The sequence below is a fragment of the Polypterus senegalus genome, chromosome 2 (genome assembly GCF_016835505.1).
Source record: "Polypterus senegalus isolate Bchr_013 chromosome 2, ASM1683550v1, whole genome shotgun sequence".
In the NCBI taxonomy this organism is placed as follows: domain Eukaryota; kingdom Metazoa; phylum Chordata; class Cladistia; order Polypteriformes; family Polypteridae; genus Polypterus; species Polypterus senegalus.
In genome coordinates, this window is record NC_053155.1 from 12,447,975 (window position 1) to 12,467,464 (window position 19,490).

Sequence of the window (19,490 nt, forward strand, 5' to 3'; positions counted from 1 at the left end):
CCTACATTCACTAATGGAAGCCAGTTTAACATAGCAGGCAGAGTGATGTACTTTTTAAGGCTTTGGGGTTCAAACTTAAAAAGGTTGTGGGCTCAAATCCATGTGACCCTGAGAAAGTCATTTCACCATGAGGCGAAAACAAGACAAATAGAACCAATCGGATAAAGGTGTAAGTCAAGTATTAAGTACTAAGAAGTAAATGTAAGGTAGGAAATACAATAATTAGATTTGAATACACAATGGAAGGTTTTGAAACTTGATGGTACAACCTATGAAAAAGCATTTACACTAACAGTGGACAGAAGCACTCAATCAAGAAGACTAATAGGATGTCAAGTTATATAGCACCCTGATGTTTGGAGTACAAATCCAAGGAGGTTATGCTTGAGTTACAGAACACATTGGTAAGGCCTCTCGTTTGGAGTACTGTGAGCAGGTTTGGTCTCCTTATTACAAAAAAAAGACCCCAAAAGTAGCACTGGAGAAGGTCCAGAGGAGGGTAGTAGGGGTTTTAAAGGAGATGAATGAAGGATGAAGCTGACTATTTTCTGTTTATAAGTATATGGAAATTAAGACATGACATGACTTCTTCTTCTTCTTGTTCTTCAAATTAAGATATGGCAAGACTTTTTCTTGTTCTTCAAATTAAGACGTGACATGACTTCTTCTTGTTCAAATTAAGACATAACATGACTTCTTCAAATTAACATGTGACATGACTTCTGCTTCTTCAAATTAACACGTGACATGACTTCTTCTTCTTCAAATTAACACGTAGCATAACTTCTTCTTCTTGTTTTTCCACTTTTATGTTTCAGATTAAGTGGCTACTCCAGCCATGAAGTGAGGTCCTCAGTTTGTTAATAGCAAAACAAAAATGTATTTAGTGCCTCAAAGAACAAAGCACAGAAATTATGCCAGGTATCCATGTGAGACCTCACAAAGGACTTACAGTGCCCTGCATAATGTTTGGGAAAAGGACACTGCTGCTGACACTGTGTGACCCTGAGCAAGTCACTCCACCAAAAGGTGAAAACAAGGCAAACGGAACCGATTGTATGTCAGATGTTGTAAGTCGCCTTAGATAAAGGTGTCAGTCAAATAATAAGTACTAATAGGGAAATGAAAGGTAAGAAGTAAAAGAAATAGCTTTGAAGACGCAATGAGAGGTTTGAAATTTGAAGGTACTCCTTATGAAAGGGACTTGAGAGTCGTAATGGACTGGTCACCATTTACATCAAGACAGTGGACAGAAGCAATCAATCAAGAAGACTAATAGGATGTTAGCTTATAGAGCACCCTGATGAGTGGAGTAGGTGTGAGGTTTTGGTCTTCAAATTACAAAAAAGACAAAGCAGCATTGGAGAAAGTCCAGAGGAGAGCAGTAAGGATAGAAACAGAGAGGGATGGACGAAGGAGCAGAAGCTTTTCAGTTTAGGTACATGGAAATTAAGTGTTGACGTCACTTCTTTTTCTTCTTCTACATCTCTTTCTTCTTCTTCTTCTTCATGTTTTCCCACTTCTATGTGAGGTTGATGTGCCTTACCAACCTTCTCCAAACACTCTCAGTCCTCCACCTCCTTCCTAGTCAGACCCTTTTATGTCAGATCTCCTTTTACTTAATCCATCTACCTCTTCTTCGGCCTCCCTCATTTTTTCTGCCCAATTCCCATCCCTCTTTTGCCCACATCTTCTTCATCTCTCCTCATCACATTTCCACACCACTTCAACCTCCTTTTCCGTCCTTTCCTAGATGTCTCTCCCACTTTTGTTGCACCTCTGATTGTCTTGTTTGTTATTCTGCCCTTTTTTTCTAACACCACATTTCCATCTCAACATTTTTATTTCGTCCACATCCAAGTTCTTCTTCTCCCCTTTCTACCTACTGGATGTCGTTTATGGTCTCACTACTTTCTTGGAAACCTCACCTTTAACCTTCACCTTAATTCATTATCTTCCAATTCTCATGATACCTTCTTCCAGTTCTTCCTTCTACACTGCACTCTGTGGATTGTCATTTCCATCTTGGCCTACCACTGATCCTAGATATTTAATTTTCTCCACTCTTTTCAGTTGCTCTTCTCCCTGTAGGCTAACATCTAAATCCTGAGCATCAATAAGCTTCAGATATTCTATCTTCTTCAGCCTCCTTTGCTGTCCTTTCTTAGATGTCTCTTCCACTTCTGTTGTACCTCTGATTGTCTCATTTCGTATTCTGTTCTTTTTTGTAACTTCACACATCCAGCTCCACATTCTCATTTCTGCCATTTCTAACTTCTTCTCCTCCTGTGTTCCCTGTACTGTCAATGTCTCAGCTCCATACCTCATTGCTGGTCTTACCACTGTCTTAAAAACCTTGTCCTTAACTTTTGCCTTAATTCTTTGATCACACAATACTCCTGATGTCTTCTTCCAATTGTTCCATCCACACTGCACTCTATGGCATACCTCTGCATCTAATTCTCCATCTTGAACACTAGGGGTCACTGTTGCCCCTTTAAACCCAACAGACATTCATGCAGGACACAGGGCAAAAGCACCAAGAAGTAATTCCATTACGTCCACCTGCAGCTATAGAGTGTTCAGTATGTGAGCGACTCTCCACGCTAGTATTTAGATCTGGACGGTGTATGTGCCCCAAAAAAGAAGTCTGACTGCACTCTCATACCATTGATCGCGTACTGAAGTGTCAGCAGGCATTTTTTGTGGCATTACAAGTGTATTTTGTCAGCATGCCTGTGTCGATCAAACACAGGAAGCTCTGCAGTCTACTTGTGACTTTACGCTGTAGGAAGATAAGCAAATAAATCAAGGTAAATAACATCCGATCTGATTTTTATATACAAAGTACAGTGACAGCAAAATTGCGATGGAAGCTTCCACCTGCAGCTATAGACTCTTCAGTATGTGAGCGACTCTCCACGCTAGTGTTTAGATCTGGACGGTGTATGTGCCCAAAAAACCATTGCTCACGTACTGTACTTTGTGAGTGTGCCCGTGTTGATCAAACAGAGGAAGCTCTACAGTCTACTTGTGACTTCGCACTGTAGGAACATACGTAAATAAAGCAAGGTAAATAACAATCAATCTGGCTTTTATATAAGTAACATTTAAATGTTTCTTATGTAAAGACCATCACAAACAGGACTTTGCCCGATACACTGGCAAGCTCTGTAAGCTATGCTTTTTCATTGAAGGACAGGTGTGTGGCAGACTGACTTGAAGGATGATGCCGGAACTTTTGCCATCTTTCAAAAGCGCTTCTTTCATTTTTTGAGCAGTATTTAACAGACTTTTATCTTATATAAGTCATTTGAGTGTAACTCAACGAGCCAATCAGAGTAAAGGTTTGCCTTGATTGACGCCGTATGTAAATTCAGTAGTTTATAATGAGCCTCTATTCTTAGTTTCTCTGACCTTTCTGACCAGGCTGTAACTGGCTGCTCCCTCCAAGGCATTTTGCCGAGGGGTAATTCAAAGATACCATGAACAGCTTTTCTCCTACCTGATGACGGAGTTGTCCTGTTAGAGGATGAGTTTCTTTCTTTAACTCTTTCACGACTGATGTTGACTTTTGTCAAAAGGAGGAGTTGACGATGGTAATCGACTGTAAACTGTGACAAAACCCACCTTTATGTTTTAGTTGGACTCTTGTTGTTATAAGAATAGTTAGATTCATTGGCTTGACCGAGATTTCCTGCTCTTGTGTGAGTAGTAAGGCGCAAGCAATGGCAAAAATGGCACTGACATGTGGGGGGAGATCAAAGCTAATGCGTAAGGCAAAATACTCCATGGACGACGTTTTGCCTATTATTATCTCTGAACTGGACTATGACTTGTCAGACTCCAATTTTGATACAAGTGATAGAAAATGAATGTGAGGTTCCAGCTTCAGCTGATTGGTCCCCAGCTAATTATTGTACTGACAATGTTTGCCAGTGAGGACTGCCACTTAACAATCATAAGAGGTAGACACCAGATTGCAATGCACTGTGACTGTGTTCCAACCATGCAAAGACAGCCTGGCCGCATGCCTGCAGCGCATTCTTAGCAAACTGGCAGCCACCGCATGCAGCGACAGAAGTTTTATGTTGACTACTGTGTGAAGCCATTGCTTGGGAAAAAATATTCAGCCCTCAAAGAGTTAATGAGATGTTCCGTTTCTATCGCATGGGACAACTCACTTTATGGAAAGATCTACCAGAGACATGAAACAAGTCCAAGGATTTCTTTTTCTTTTGACTGAAGATCTTTATTTCAAAGTGGTGCCTTCAGAAATTATCGAGACCCCATCACTTTGTCACATTTTGTTATAATGAAGGCAAAAATTAGTAATTCAAACCCAATATACTTATGCTATTAACACACTAACACTTAGAATGTGTCGTGTGTTGACTGAACAAACCCACCAGATTTTCACAATGTGCTTTGCAGAACGTACCGGAACTCTTGGCACCAATAACCTCACTTTAAAGTTTCAAGTAGCTGCACAACATTCAGGGGGGATTCTGGACCCTTCTTACTTACAAAGCTGTTTCAGCTCAGCCGTATCTTTAGGAGGTCTGGTGTGAACGTTTTTTCTCGAGGTCCAATCCTCAGCATCTCTGCTTGGGTTAAGGACTGAGTTCTGACATTATTTGATATTTGGGGGTCACTGCCCTGCTGCGTCAGGCACATTCGAGCTGTCCTGACCTTATCCCGTAGACACCTTGATAATCCCGGGGATTCGTTTGCCTCTCGATGAGGACAAGCTGACACAGACGCTCCCTCCACCGGTTGTCACCTTTGCTATGATTCTTTCATGTTGGCATACATACTGCTGCGCATTCTTCCTGTGTGATTCGGCTTTGGCTTCATCAGTCCACAGAAACGTGTTCCCAATAGTGCTGAGGAGTGTCAAGGTGGTCTTTGGCAAACTTCACGCATGGAGTGACAGTTTTTAATAAATTAATTGCTTGATTAATTAATTAATTAATTGATAATTCATTCATTCATTCGTTAATCAATCAAAGTAAAATTAATTCATTTTATTGGAGAGCAGCATATAATTTCTTTTTTTGTTGTTGTTTTTTGCATTTTCTTGATTTTATTAAAGTGAAATGACATTCCACATAAGCAGGTCAAGTTTTACAACCCTAGGTTCGAAACAAATCAACTCCCACCTATGAGAGAGAGAGAGAGTTAGGCCAGCAGAGTTAAACTTTCATAATAGTTAAAATAAGTCTCTCTATTATAAAAATAAATCTTGGGAAGAGAGACGAGACGTGATTTTCCGATGTGAGACACTTTCACTTCCCACGAGATGAGACTGTGTGCCAAGAGATTTAACCAGAAAATAAAAGAGAAAGAGTAGATGACAAAGTAGAACATTGTAAAGAACCATTGGCGTGGTACACATGCAGAGCAGGTTAGAGATAATGGAAGCAGGAAACTTCGAAAGTCTCAAAAAAAAATGAGAGTAAAGATCGCATTAGCACAAACAAACGGAAATTATTACTCAGTGAAGTAACAGCACAGCGGAAAGAGATCAAATATATTGTTCGGATTGAAACTTTAAGTCGGAGACTTGTAGATCGTCTAATTCGTGTTGCCATCAGGGGAAGAAAAAGTAGTGTTTCTTCCCAATGAAGAGGCGTATCCACGAGAATTGAAAGATTTGTTGTTTGGGTGAAAGTGAAATCCCGCGAGAGAAAATTTCAAGCCTTATGAGACAAGACTTTATGCAAAGAGATTTGAAAAAGTCCCACTCACATCAAAAACATTTACGACCACACACACGGTCCAATTATTTCTCATTTGTTTGAAAGCCATTGTCAGACACAGATCATGTAGAGAGAAAGAAATGATATTCACTCACGTTGCGTTGTCACAATGTAATTCCAAACACATAATCAAAATTCAATGCGATATTGGCGAAAAGGTAAAAGCGAAAAGAGATCGAATTTATGGATATAGGTGATATGACAGAAGTATGTACAGGGTGGTCCAGATCTAATTATGCAAATCCAGATCGTCTGCATGACTTTGATTTATGCGGGGACGATTCCAGTTCGGCGCGAAGATGATTCATCATGTCGTCAGTTCGCACACTTCTCGATGGTCCGGGATTTTTCAGGTGATTTTCTATGTAATAAACTTAATAAATTATAGCATAATGAAAATTGCATAATTAGATCTGGACCACCCTTTAGATATTGTTCAGATATAAACTTCGGAGACTTGTAGATCGTCTAATTTGTGTTGCCATCAGGAAAAAGTAGTGAAGAGGCCTATCCGCGAGATTTAAAAGATGAGATTGTTGTTGTCTCTGGATTGTCTCATGGGGATTTAACAAGAGATTCTTTCAATTCATGCCCTACTTACAACCTTTTTCAAATAAGATCACGGTCCTCTAATCTCTCAGTTGAATAAAGGCTTTTATCAGACACACGTCCTGTGCTCTCAGCTCTTATAAATTTTATCAGGACACTAATTTTATACATTCCAGATGACACGTCAATGACTAAGCGAAGAATTAAGAGCAGCACGTCGAAAAGAGACCCAAAAGCACTGGAGAGAAAAGGGATGGGGTGGGTTGATGAGCGAAGCGAGCAGAGGGCAAAGCCCCCTAGTACACAGATAAATTAATCTAACAAATCTTAATGAATAAAAATAAATACAGTAGAATAAAAAAAAAGGGAGTGAATTTGCTTCCTCAATTTAAATGCTTATTTACAAATTTATTGATTAGGTCCTACCAGGTTTTAATAAAAGTTTTGTACAGATCCATTGAGTGAGAATTTGATTTTTTACCAATTTCAGATAGTTGCCCACTGACTTAAGAGTGGTGGGGTGGGATTCTTCCAGTTGATCAAAACAGGTCTACGTGCAGCTCAACCTGGCCAGGACGCCCAAAGAAGAGAAAGATGGAGGAAGGCAGCTACTGTAGGACACTGCCTCCCCTAAGACGGCAGTTCCCTGCAACATCGCGGTGCCCCGGATTCCCGCAGGGCACCATGGGATTTGGAGTTCGGCTTCTCAGCCCTGCTAGATACCATGGGTGACACCAGGAGATGCTGCCGGGGGACCTGGGGCTTTGGGGCTTTCATCCCCATGAATAAGAAAGCAAGTTCACCATCTGACCTGGAAGTGCAGGTGAGTCACGTGAATGGGAGAGGAGAAGCACTTCTGGGTCAAAGACTATAAAGGACTACTGGAGACCCAGCAAGGGAGCCGGAGTCAGGAGGAGTGTGACAGAGCTTGCTGGGAGGTGTGGAGGAGAGAATTGTAGTGTTTATTGGTGGCTGTGGGGCTGAAGGAACACTACTTAAAGAAGAAAAATATGAAATATCTTCTTAGTGCTGTGTCTGCGTGTTTGTCTGTTGGACTTAATGGGGCGACAGCGACTCCAGTGCCAATAGTGAAGTAAAGGCAATTCCAGTTTGTTTGTCCTTCTCCACTTGAAGCCCATCTGGAAGCCCACCGGAAACACCTGTTAGTGGATCAGGAGGGATTGTGACTCCAAGGCTGTCTAAAAAGCATTTAAAGATTTTGGTCCAGAATGATTTCTACTGTTCAATGTATTGCAGGCATCGCATGTGGTAGACTTGTCAAAAGTGGTGTTCAGTTCCCCCATTGGTTCCTTCGAGCCTTTAGCGGTTACTCCTTACTCATTGAGCTTTGTGCCTTGTGCCTATCGAGTCATCCACTTCTACGGAGAGTAGCCACAGAACTGATTCATCTCCATTAATACACTGGTGTCCCATGCGCACTCACAAGGGACGGCTTAAGGGCTGAGTTGATGGTAATTCCCTGCCACTCCAGCAGTTGGCGCACTGTCCTAATGCTCGTTCTCTTCCTCACTCTTTAGACCGGATGATTGACAGCTGTAACATCTGTGACGTCACTTCCGGGGTCCATTCACCCGGACCCGCCTCTTTTTACAGAAAGTTTGGCCATTTTGAATATAGTTTACTTTGTAACTGAGGTCTAAAAAAGCAATTACTGCTTGTTGTAATTCAATTATAAGGGGGGGTCACCAGGGTGGTGTCCCATCTCTTTCTCTCTTCTCTTGCATCGGTTTGTCCAACTGCGGTCCGATGATCCTCTAAACTCTTTGAAATGACTTTGTAACACTCACCAAACCAACAATTTTTGATCGAAGATCTTCGGAGTCCGCCTTTTTTTTGTTTTGCAATCAGACAAGCGTCCAATTGGCCGATGCTTGTTGTGAACAGCGGCCTTCAAATGTTGGAGTCTGTTTTTTTTTTTAATGGGTCAAAGATATCTGTAAGCCACACCTCCAGTCTCATTTGATTGGTTCAACCTCCTGGTTGGCCAACTTTTGACTCCAGTGAGCTTTTGTTGAAATCATCGGCCGAGTTGCTGACACACTGCGAATGTCTGAATGTCGGACTGACTCATTCTGTGTGGACGAGCACAATACAAAATAATGTGTGTGCTGTTAGTTCAAAATGGATGGCGTATCTTTGTTACTGTAACTGAGATGAAGATCACACCATGTTTTAAGACACATTTATGTAAAAATGCCCTTTATTTCCAAAGGGTTCACTTATTTTTTCTTGCCACTGTATATCTAATTAATTGCTGAAAGAAATTCACCAGGCTGATACTGTGGAGCACTTTAAAAAACTAAAACCCCATTACTTTAACATGGCTTTCTCATAGCTTCATTTTAGTGTAACCCTGATATTCTGTATATGCATTGAATTGTCGTTTCTATCATGGCTCCACAAATCGTACTGACCCCGACTTTCTCTGCATTTCTCTTTCCAGTTTTCTGTGGTGGTGATCTGCGCCCCCCCCACCACCTGATCAGGGCACCATGCAGTCCCTCCATTGATGGATTGAAGGCCACATGACGACCATCATCATCAAATTCCTGCACATGAAGCATGAAGGCCATGAGGACTGATTGAGATAATTGATGTTAGGGAGTGCTGGGTGGTCTCATGGCCTCGGCCCCCCTGCAGATTTTATTTTTGTTTGTTTTTTTTCGTTCCCCCGGCCATCTGACCTTATTTTATTCTTTGTTATTTAGTGTAGGAGCCAATCTTAGAAAGTAAAGTTTAAGCCAACTAATATGTCCTGATGTAACTTTACTTATTATCATTAACATATACAAAGAAGCATTGGGAAATAAACTTAAATGCTAATTTAAAATATAGATGAGCTTGCTAATATAATAGCCTGCGAACACAGACAGCGGTGATGTTAAGTTGTAGCACACAGCTGCACACTTGACTGACAGAGGCTAAGCTGTGTGCAAGGAAAGGCCCCCTTAATCTTCGATAAATAACTCTTAAGCCCTTATACAGTCATATGAAAAAGTTTGGGACCCCCTCTTAATTCTTTGGATTTTTGTTTCTCATTGGCTGAGATTTCAAAGTAGCGACTTAATATCTAATATGCCTTATGGACACAGTAGGATTTCAGCAGTGACATTAAGTTTATTGGATTAACAGAAAATATGTAAAATGCATCATTACAAAATTAGACAGGTGCGTAAATGTGGGCACCCCAACAGAGATATGACATCAATACTTGAGCCTCCTTTTGCTCCTTTGATCCTCCAGACGCTGTCCTCCTGTAGACTGTGATAAGTGTCTGGACTCTGGATGGAGGTATTTCTGACCATTCTTCATATAAAATCTCTCCAGTTCAGTTCAATTTGATGGACAGTCTGCTTCAAATCATCCCATAGATTGTTGATGATATTCAAGTCAGGGGACTGTGACGGCCATTCCAGAACATTGTACTTCTCCCTCTGCGTGAATACCTTTGTAGATTTCCAACTGTGTTTTGGGTCATTGTCTTGTTGGAATATCCAACCCCTGAGCAACTTCAACTTTGTGACTGATGCTTGAACATTGTCCTGAAGAATTTGTTGATATTGGGTTGAATTCATCCGACCCTCGACTTTAAGAAGGGCCCCAGTCCCTGAACTGGCCACACAGCCCCACAGCATGATGGAACCTCCACCAAATCTGACAGTAGGTAGCAGGTGTTTTTCTTGGAATGCGGTGTTCTTCTTCAGCCATGCAAAGAGCTTTTTGTTCTGACCAAATAACTCAATTTGTGTCTCATCAGCCCAAAGCACTTTGTTCCAAAATGACTCTGGCTTGTCTAAATGAGCATTGGCATACAACAAGCGACTCTGTTTGTGGCGTGAGTGCAGAAAGGGCTTCTTTCTCATCACCCTGCCATACTGATGCTCTGAATTGTAGAACGATGTACAGATACACCATCTTCAGCGAGATGTTCTTGCAGGTCTTTGGAGGTGATCTGTGGTTGTCTGTAACCATTCTCACAATCCTGCCTCTCCATATGCCACTCCTGGATTTGTCTTGGCCTGCCAGACCTGCTGTGTTGGTTTAACATCAACTGTGCCCGTGGCCTTCCATTTCCTGACTCCATTCCTTATTCTTTAGTTTAAACCTCTGAGATGGCTTTTTGTAGCCTTCCCCTAAACCAAGAGACTCAACAATCTTTGTTTTCAGATCTTTTGAGAGTTGCTTTGAGGATCCCATGCTGTCTGTCACTCTTCAGAGGAGAGTCAAAGGGAAGGAAGCACAACTTGCAATTGACCACCTTAAATACCTTTGACCACTCGTGATTGGACACTCCTGTCTATGAAGTTCAAGGCTTAACAAGCTCATCCAACCAAGTAATCAGCATTGAGCAGTGACAGGCATTCAAATCAGCACAATGACAAGGGGACCCACATTTGTGCTCAGCCAGTTTTCACATTTGATTTAATTTCATTGGACTAAATACTGCGTCACTAAAAATTTTTGTTCGGAAAACACCGCAGAACTCAGAAATGAAAGACATACCACTGGTATCTTTATTGTTGAAAGGAGACTCAATTATTATGCAGCTCCTTACACAGCAAACATCAGAAGCTAAAAATGATTGTGAACACATTCGAGAATACAACTCTTCTCTAGTGTTTACTTCCATGGGTGCACAGATAACTCAACCTCCTGGCCACGGACCATACTGTTTTAAAATACACGGGCAAATTTATCACCAAATCTCTCCACTATACGCTAACACTTCTACCTCTCCAGGATATGGACAGTTGTATGTTTTTGACACAGCACAAGCCTACTGAAGTATGCTTTCAAAATTAAGCAAACTCTGCCTGCAGCGAAAATGTGCTTCTCCAGCTAGATTCCATGCTCAGAACCATCAACCCCTTCGCTAAATCATACAAACACATGCATGAAATTGCTCAGTCCAGTCCAACAACATCTTTACGAATGGTTTTCAAGGACAACCCTAGGCAGGATTTACGACGATACAATGCCCCGACATTGCAGCGATTTTCGTCGAAGGAGATGGCGAAGCGCCTGCCGAAAGGGACAGTTACATCTGTCCCATACGCAACTCCTGTAAACAGATTTCCACGCTCAATATGAATTGTGATCCTAAAGTTTACCAACTTTTATTCCCTTATGGAGACATTGGCTGGCACAAAGATTTACAACATGTTCTCGATAAAAGAGCCGCCAAGCGAATAACGCTTACTCAATGCCAATTTTACACGTACAGATTATCAATGAGGAATACATTTAGTATTTTGCACTCCAGCGGCAAACCAACAGTGCGTAGATGCGTATGTTAAAACAGAGGGCGCACATCTCAACTATCTCAGATTACATCCACAAGATCTGCGTGTGAAACAATACAATGTTTGAATACAGAGGCACTGCAAGCAAATGCTGAAAATAACCACGTACGTGTAGGCAAAATGATCATATTACCATCCACATTTCCAGAAAGTCCAAGATACATGCAGCAAGACTATCAGGATGCCATGGCCATCATACGTACATTCGGAAAGCCTGATTTATTTATCACTTTCACATGTAATCCTACTTGGACGGAAATTCTCCATGCACACTGCGTCTTTCAAGAAGTATTTATTTCTTTTGATTTCTGAATTCCTTTCTCACCGTTTTCCATTGCTATTCTTACACCGCCGTATGCTACGGCGGGTGTCAGCTAGTTATGAAGAATACGCCAAACTGAAATTTTAAAGCAAATAAATAAGGAACGTTTTTTCACTGAGCAAATCCAAAACAAAACTGTTGGCTGGCAGTAATGGTGGTGTGTTTCTCGGAAGGGGAGGAGTTTCACATAGAAGTAGGCGGGTTTTCATATACCATTTAGCCTTTGGTGCATCCAGTCGGTAAATAAAAGAGGAGAGGATGTGAATAGCAGCCCCCTCTCATGGCCAGGAGTGGTACTGCACTCAGTACACAAACACTCACGCCAGTGTGATTAAACAAAGTGATACTCCGGCCTAACCATATTGACATGGTATTTCTAAACCCAGAGAGTTAACACCAAGGTGGTTAAAGTGTACATTTTAGAACAATTGTACATTAGAATGTAACAAGCATACAGGGTCACACTTTCAGGCATTTGCACAAAATAATAAAAGGAATTGGAGAAAGGAAGTAATGTGGTCTAACCTCATTTGTACCCAAAATGCATATGGTGGATTAATAATAATAATAATAATAATAATACATTTTATTTATATAGCACTCTTAGTGGGATTAGTAGAAAAAGTTTGTGCATGTGGGGGCTGTGAAATAACTTTAATTAGCAGCCCCACTATAACTGATGTATAAACAAAGTATAATTGTACAGGCATGAAAGCAAGGAAGATGTAATGCGAGGAAATTGAATGAAATAAAAGTATAAGACATAAAATTACTTGGATACCCTGCCAAACAAACACAATGACCTCCACGGCAAGATCTCGCCCTTCTAACAGTCTAACAGTTTAGACCACCACTGTGCACAGCAGCTGCATCTTTAAGGCCCTCCATAGCCCATAAGCATTACATTTTTAAATGAAGTTAATCGGAACTTCATGGAGGAGCCAAGTGTGACTTGACAAACACTGCAGTGGGGTCCAAGGAGATGAGAAATTAGCCAATTGGTCTTTAACACCGAGTGATTAACTCCCATCTTGCATTTTTATTCCATTAGGATTTTTTGTTTTCTAAACAAAATAATTGCTGCTGCCTGATCAGTCTGTTGGGCCCTGTAGCTTCTTTAGAAAAGTGAGAAGGAAGAAAGTGACGAAGGGTCCCCATGGTCTTCTTCATCACCAAAGGAACACCAATAAAGCCTGCCTTCAACTTGACCCTGTAAAGCATCTCCAGTTGGACACCTTGGATGGCAGGTATGTGACATGGCAGTGAAAAAGAGTTTGTCTCTTATTGCTTTTTAATTATGTTTACTTCGTTCATTGTATTTTGACGTGGCATTGTATGAACATGTTACCATGAAGGAGAAGTGTAAAACTATACTTGTATGTGTATCTTTAATATGAATGTGCATACAGTAGCTTTAATGTGACTAGAATAAAACAGCCAACAACCATCAAAATAGAATTAGCAATACATAATCAATATCATCGATACACAAACCTATGGATCAAAATCAGCTCTGCACAGCAACAATAATGAAACTGCACCTTCAGTGCCAAAGGAAAGCAGGATGAGAAGGGCACTATATAATAGATAGATAGATAGATATGAAAGGCACTATATAATATATAGTGCCTTTCATATCTATCTATCTATCTATCTATTATATAGTGCCTTTCATATCTACCTATCTACAGTGCATCCAGAAAGTATTCACAGCACATCACTTTTTCCACATTTTGTTACGTTACAGCTATATTCCAAAATGGATTCAATTCATTTTTTCCTCAGAATTCTACACACAAGACCCCATAATGACAACATGAAAAAAGTTTACTTGAGTTTTTTGCAAACTTATTAAAAATAAAAAAATTTGAGAAAGCACATGTCCATAAGTATTCACAGCCTTTGCCATGAAGCTCCAAATTGAGCTCAGTTCCATCCTGTTTCTCCTGATCATCCTTGAGATGTTTCTGCAGCTTACTTGGAGTCCACCTGTGGTCAATTCAGTTGATGTGACAAGATTTGGAAAGGCACACACCTGTCTATAGAAGGTCCCATAGCTGACAGTTCATGTCAGAGCACAAACCAAGCATGAAGTCAAAGGAATTGTCTGTAGACCTCCGAGACAGGATTGTCTCGAGGCACTAATCTGGGGAAGGTTACAGAAAAATTCTGCTGATTTGAAGGTCCCAATGAGCCAATGAGCACAGTGGCCTCCATCATTCGTTAGTGGAAGAAGTTTGAAACCACCAGGACTCTTCCTAGAGCTGGCCGGCCATCTAAACTGAGTGATCAGGCAAGAAGGGCCTTAGTCAGGGAGGTGACCAAGAACCCGATGGTCACTCTGTCAGAGCTCCAGAGGTCCTCTGTGGAGAGAGGAGAACCTTCCAGAAGGACAACCATCTCTGCAGCAATCCACCAATCAGGCCTGTAAGGTAGAGTGGCCAGACAGAAGCCACTCCTTAGTAAAAGGCACATGGCAGCCCTCCTGGAGTTTGACAAAAGGCACCTCAAGGACTCTCAGACCATGAGAAACAAAATTCTCTGGTCTGATGAGACAAAGATTGAACTCTTTGGTGTGAATGCCAGGCGTCACGTTTGGAGGAAACCAGGCACCGCTCATCACCAGGCCAATACCATCCCTACAGTGAAGCATGGTGGTGGCAGCATCATGCTGTGGGGGGCAGGAACTGGGAGACTAGTCAGGATAAAGGGAAAGATGACTGCAGCAATGGACAGAGACATCCTGGATGAAAACCTGCTCCAGAGCGCTCTTGACCTCAGACTGGGGGGACGGTTCATCTTTCAGCAGGACAACGACCCTAAGCACACAGCCAAGATATCAAAGGAGTGGCTTCAGGACAACTCTGTGAATGTCCTTGAGTGGCCCAGCCAGAGCCCAGACTTGAATCCGATAGAACATCTCTGGAGAGATCTTAAAATGTCTGTGCACCGACGCTTCCCATCCAACCTGATGGAGCTTGAAAGGTGCAGCAAAGAGGAATGGGTGAAACTGGCCAAGGATAGGTGTGCCAAGCTTGTGGCATCATATTCAAAAAGACTTGAGGCTGTAATTGCTGCCAAAGGTGCATCGACAAAGTATTGAGAAAAGGCTGTGAATACTTATGGACATGGGATTTCTCAGTTTTTTTATTTTTAATAAATTTGCAAAAACCTCAATTAACGTTTTTCATGTTGTCATTATGGGGTGTTGTGTGTAGAATTCTGAGAAAAAATGAATTTAATCCATTTTGGAATAAGGCTGTAACATAACAAAATGTGGAAAAAGTGATGCGCTGTGAATACTTTCCGGATGCACTGTAGATAGATAGATTTGAAAGGCACTATATGATAGATAGATAGATAGATAGATAGATAGATAGATAGATAGATAAATAGATAGATGTGAAAGGTGCTATATAGATAGATAGATGTGAAAGGATTAATGCACAAAAACACTTCCAGAAAAAGGCACAGAATTTCGGTGGAAGTGAAGCACCAAACAGTGAATTTCACTGCAAACTCAATTTAAATTTATTCACTTAGCGGACCCTTTAATGCGCAGTGACTTACAAAACATGTGTAAACATTAACCTGGGGGATGGAGGTCTCTTGGTGGTCTCCCTCATTAGTCACTATTAGTGTTGATTGGCGAGATTTATAGAGCTCTGTGATTCAGGAATTCCACCGGTCTGCCAACTGGAGTGTAGGTTTTTGTCACTTAGTTTACTTGATGTGAGTCAGATAACTCCCCCCCCACCCCACCCCAACCTTAATCTTAGCCATAGTGTAACCAGGTGTTAACACCGAAGTATAATATAAAGCTCTGGAGGTCCACAGATAGAATTTTCAAAAGCATTTTTTACAGTAAATACGCCATGTTCGCCATTGATCTTGTCCCCCGAATTTTTGCCTGAAAATTCACTGTACAGCCATTTTAAGTAAACCTTTTTATCCAAGCAAGGTCAACATGACATCGCAAGACTTTCACACATGCTTACAGTAAGATCGTTGCTAATGTAACCGTCGCTGGGTCACAAGTACACAAAAGAAAAAACAACCAATCACGCTTGTCTTCGCTGTATGATATTTCCCAGTATCTCTCCCCGTGCTCATTTACCAAGAGGAAACTCCATTCTTCCACTCACGCATGTTCCAAACCCTACCATCCCCCAGATCTTCGATTGCTGTATGTGGGTCATCGGTCTCAAAGGTTGAGAAATACTTGTAGTATTTTCATTTGAGACTATTATGGGTACTGCCACTGGATATAAAACACTGATCCCTATGCACTGGCAGCACAGTATCGCAAACATTTCACGAAGCTTTCCGTGACTTCGCCAAATAGAGTTCGCTTATCACTAGTCACTATCATTCAGTTTTGTGGGTGACGTGTTCTAGGCAGTTATACAGCCATAGCAATTCTTGTTTCTTAACGGTTTCTGGACGGATGTCAACTTTTGTCGAAAGAAGGGGTTGAGAGTGGTAATCGACTGAAAACGGTGACAAAACCCACCATTATGTTTTAGATGGGCTCTCTTTGCTAGAAGGAAAGTTAACTTCATTGGTTTGACCGACATTCCCTGCAAGAAGCAAACACCAGCAAAAATGACCTCGACATCTGGCGAGAGATCGAAGTGAATGCATAAAGCAAAATACTCCGTGGACGATGTCTTGCATATTATCACTGAATTAGACTCTGAATTGTCGGATTCAAATTTTGTGATCGGAAACAAATGTGAGATACCAGCATTAGCTAATCGGTTCCCTAGCTGATCGTGTTGCTGAACAGGTTTGTGTAGCTGACGTATCTATGGCAACAATAACAAGAGGTACAAACCAGATTGCGATGCACTATGACCGCAACTGCCTGGACCATGACAGCCAGTCAGTCACACATTCCTGGCCACAGTACGTAGCATCAGACATTTTATATTAATTTCTGTGTGAAACCATAGCTTTGTATGCTTTACGGAAAACTGATCAATTTAACTCAATGTTCGGTATTTTCTTGTGTCCACATTACAGGACTCATAAGGGTTAACTTGAGCGAAAAATATTGTTTATATTCATGATAATATCCCAGACCCTCCTTCATCTGTCCACCTGCTAGGAGGATTCCAGTAGATCAACTGATTCAATATTAATTTGAATATTTGAGTGTTTTTTCAAGTGAATTCTCTTACAATTTGGCTGTTCCTTCCTTATTTTATCATATTAATGTAGATAGTATGGATTTTCTGTATTACTTTACTATACATTATTCAATTTTTTATTTATTTTTTAGGTCAATCTGTCTTGCCTTGAATATGAGAGCCCCCAATGAGACAGAACAAGGCGGTCAGGAATTCCTTCTGGCGGGCATCCCGGGCCTGCAGGCTCACCAGAATCTGCTCTTCATCGCCTTCCTGTTGGTTTATTTGGGTGTGATGGTTGGCAACCTCCTGATCCTATATTTGGTATTCCAAGACCGAAGGCTACACACTCCTATGTACTTTTTTCTTTGCAATCTGGCCCTTCTAGATATTGTCATCTCAAATACAATCGTCCCGAAAATGTTTGCCGTCATTCTCCTCGAAGACAGAATCATTTCCTTTTCTGGGTGTTTCCTGCAGATGTATTTGATTCTTTCTGTCGGTAGCACAGAAAATTTAATTCTCATAATCATGGCCTATGACCGATACGTTGCAATCATGAAGCCGCTCCACTACCACCTCATCATCAATGGTAAACTCTGTGTATTGCTGACAGTCGGGGCCTGGGGGCTGGGCTACTTGGTCTCATTTGTTCCTTTAATCAATGCTCTCTTGTTGTCCTATTGTGGTCCAAACAATATAGAGTATTGCTATTGTGATTACCCAACTGTGGTGTCCCTGGCATGTGCTGATGTAACCAACATTATAAATACGAATTTTATTCTTGACATGTGCATTATTAATATTTCGCTGCTGCTCATAATTGTCTCCTATTTAAAAATAATTCTCAATGTTTATTTTATAAACCCAGAGGACTGCTGGAAAGCTTTTTCAACGTGTTCCACTCACTTGATTGTTGTGCTGACTTTCTATTTTTCCCTTGACTTTATTTATATAACCTTCACAACTGGCAACATTTCAGCCGATGCCCGCATCATCATTGGAGTTATTATTTACCTGCTGATGCCGCTACTAAACCCCATCATTTACAGTCTGAGAAATAAGGAAATAAAGCAGGCTGCTAAGAAATATTTGCCATTCACTCTTTTAGGGCGGATGTCGACTAATGTCAACACAAGGGGTTGAGGGCGATAAAAGCTGTAAACGTCGATAAAAATTCATTGTTATATTTTAGGTAGACCCTCTTTGCATGTGTGTGAGTAGCACAGAGTAAACAACGTCTTGAATGGCATCGACATCGGGCGAGAAAACAAAGCAAAATACTCTGTGCATATTATTTGTTTATTTAGTTTTTTAAGTATTACTGCTGAATCGGACTCTGACATATAAAGTAACTTATTAAGTGATCTGGAGATCAAAAAACAAACTCAGGTACCTGCATCTGCTGCTCAGCACCCAACTGATCGTAGTGCTGAGCACGCTCACGTAGCTGAGGTGCCTACAGCAACATTTGCCGCTGACATAGATCCATATGAGGTAAGGCAGCTACCGGACTTCATCAAACGCAGACACTATGGATTACCAACCACTTGACTACTGGACTCTCTTAGTCTTTCGGCCGTACATCTGCTGATGTCACAATGACCCTTTTACACTCCCTCCTGCCACTTGCCAACCTTCTCTCTTCCTGTATTGGCCCTTGTGTCCAGACTTTGATGTTGTCTGTCCACTTAGCTTTCCTTTGACCTTCCCTGGTCCCTTTTGGAACCATTCTTGGTAACCGTGACCCCTCCATCCAGCACCCATGACAATCGTATATGAGTTTTGTGAACCAGGAGGCACATGCCTACCTGTCCAACCATCCTTTTCTAAACATTAGAACATTAGAGAAATGCTTCACCAGCCATGATCTCTGGGTTTTTTGGTGTTTTTCCTGATTCTCAAATTCATACCCCACCCATGTTTTTTGTCAACTGACTTCGGTACAGTTGTAATTTTCTTCAGGCTTTGATTATCTGTGGCTATTAAATCAATAGTATTTGCAAACCACAATATCATGTGTATCATGTGTATCTCCGATTAAAGCCTCAGTATCACTTGCATGTTCGAAGAGTTCTATCGTGATGAATTCAAGAAAGATCCTGATCAGTAATAGAGATGATGGGCGTCCTTATCCAAGAGCTATTGTTTGATGGGTGTTCAATAATCTATCTAACTGACTATGAAAATATCTCCACATGGTCCAACTCACCTCTTTACTTTTTGATGTAATCCCTCTTGACACACTTAGTCTGCTTTGCTGCCAATGATTGAATCCTTTCAAAACCGAAGGATTCATCTTGATCCTCCAGCCAACTCGTTGCCACCTACTTGAGGTCATTACCATTGTGAATTTACCTTTTACTCAAAATTTACTCAGGTTTGATCAGAGAAAATAATC

At 41.2% G+C, this 19,490-nt stretch overlaps 1 protein-coding gene across 1 annotated transcript; it reads left to right on the forward strand.

Annotated features, from left to right (window-relative positions):
- The first annotated feature begins 17,263 nt into the window (after window positions 1-17,263).
- On the forward strand, window positions 17,264-18,235 carry LOC120524145 (olfactory receptor 6N1-like). Its single transcript, XM_039746023.1, has one exon. The coding sequence runs from the start codon at window positions 17,264-17,266 to the stop codon at window positions 18,233-18,235; it is 972 nt and encodes a 323-aa protein (XP_039601957.1).
- Window positions 18,236-19,490: the final 1,255 nt, after the last annotated feature.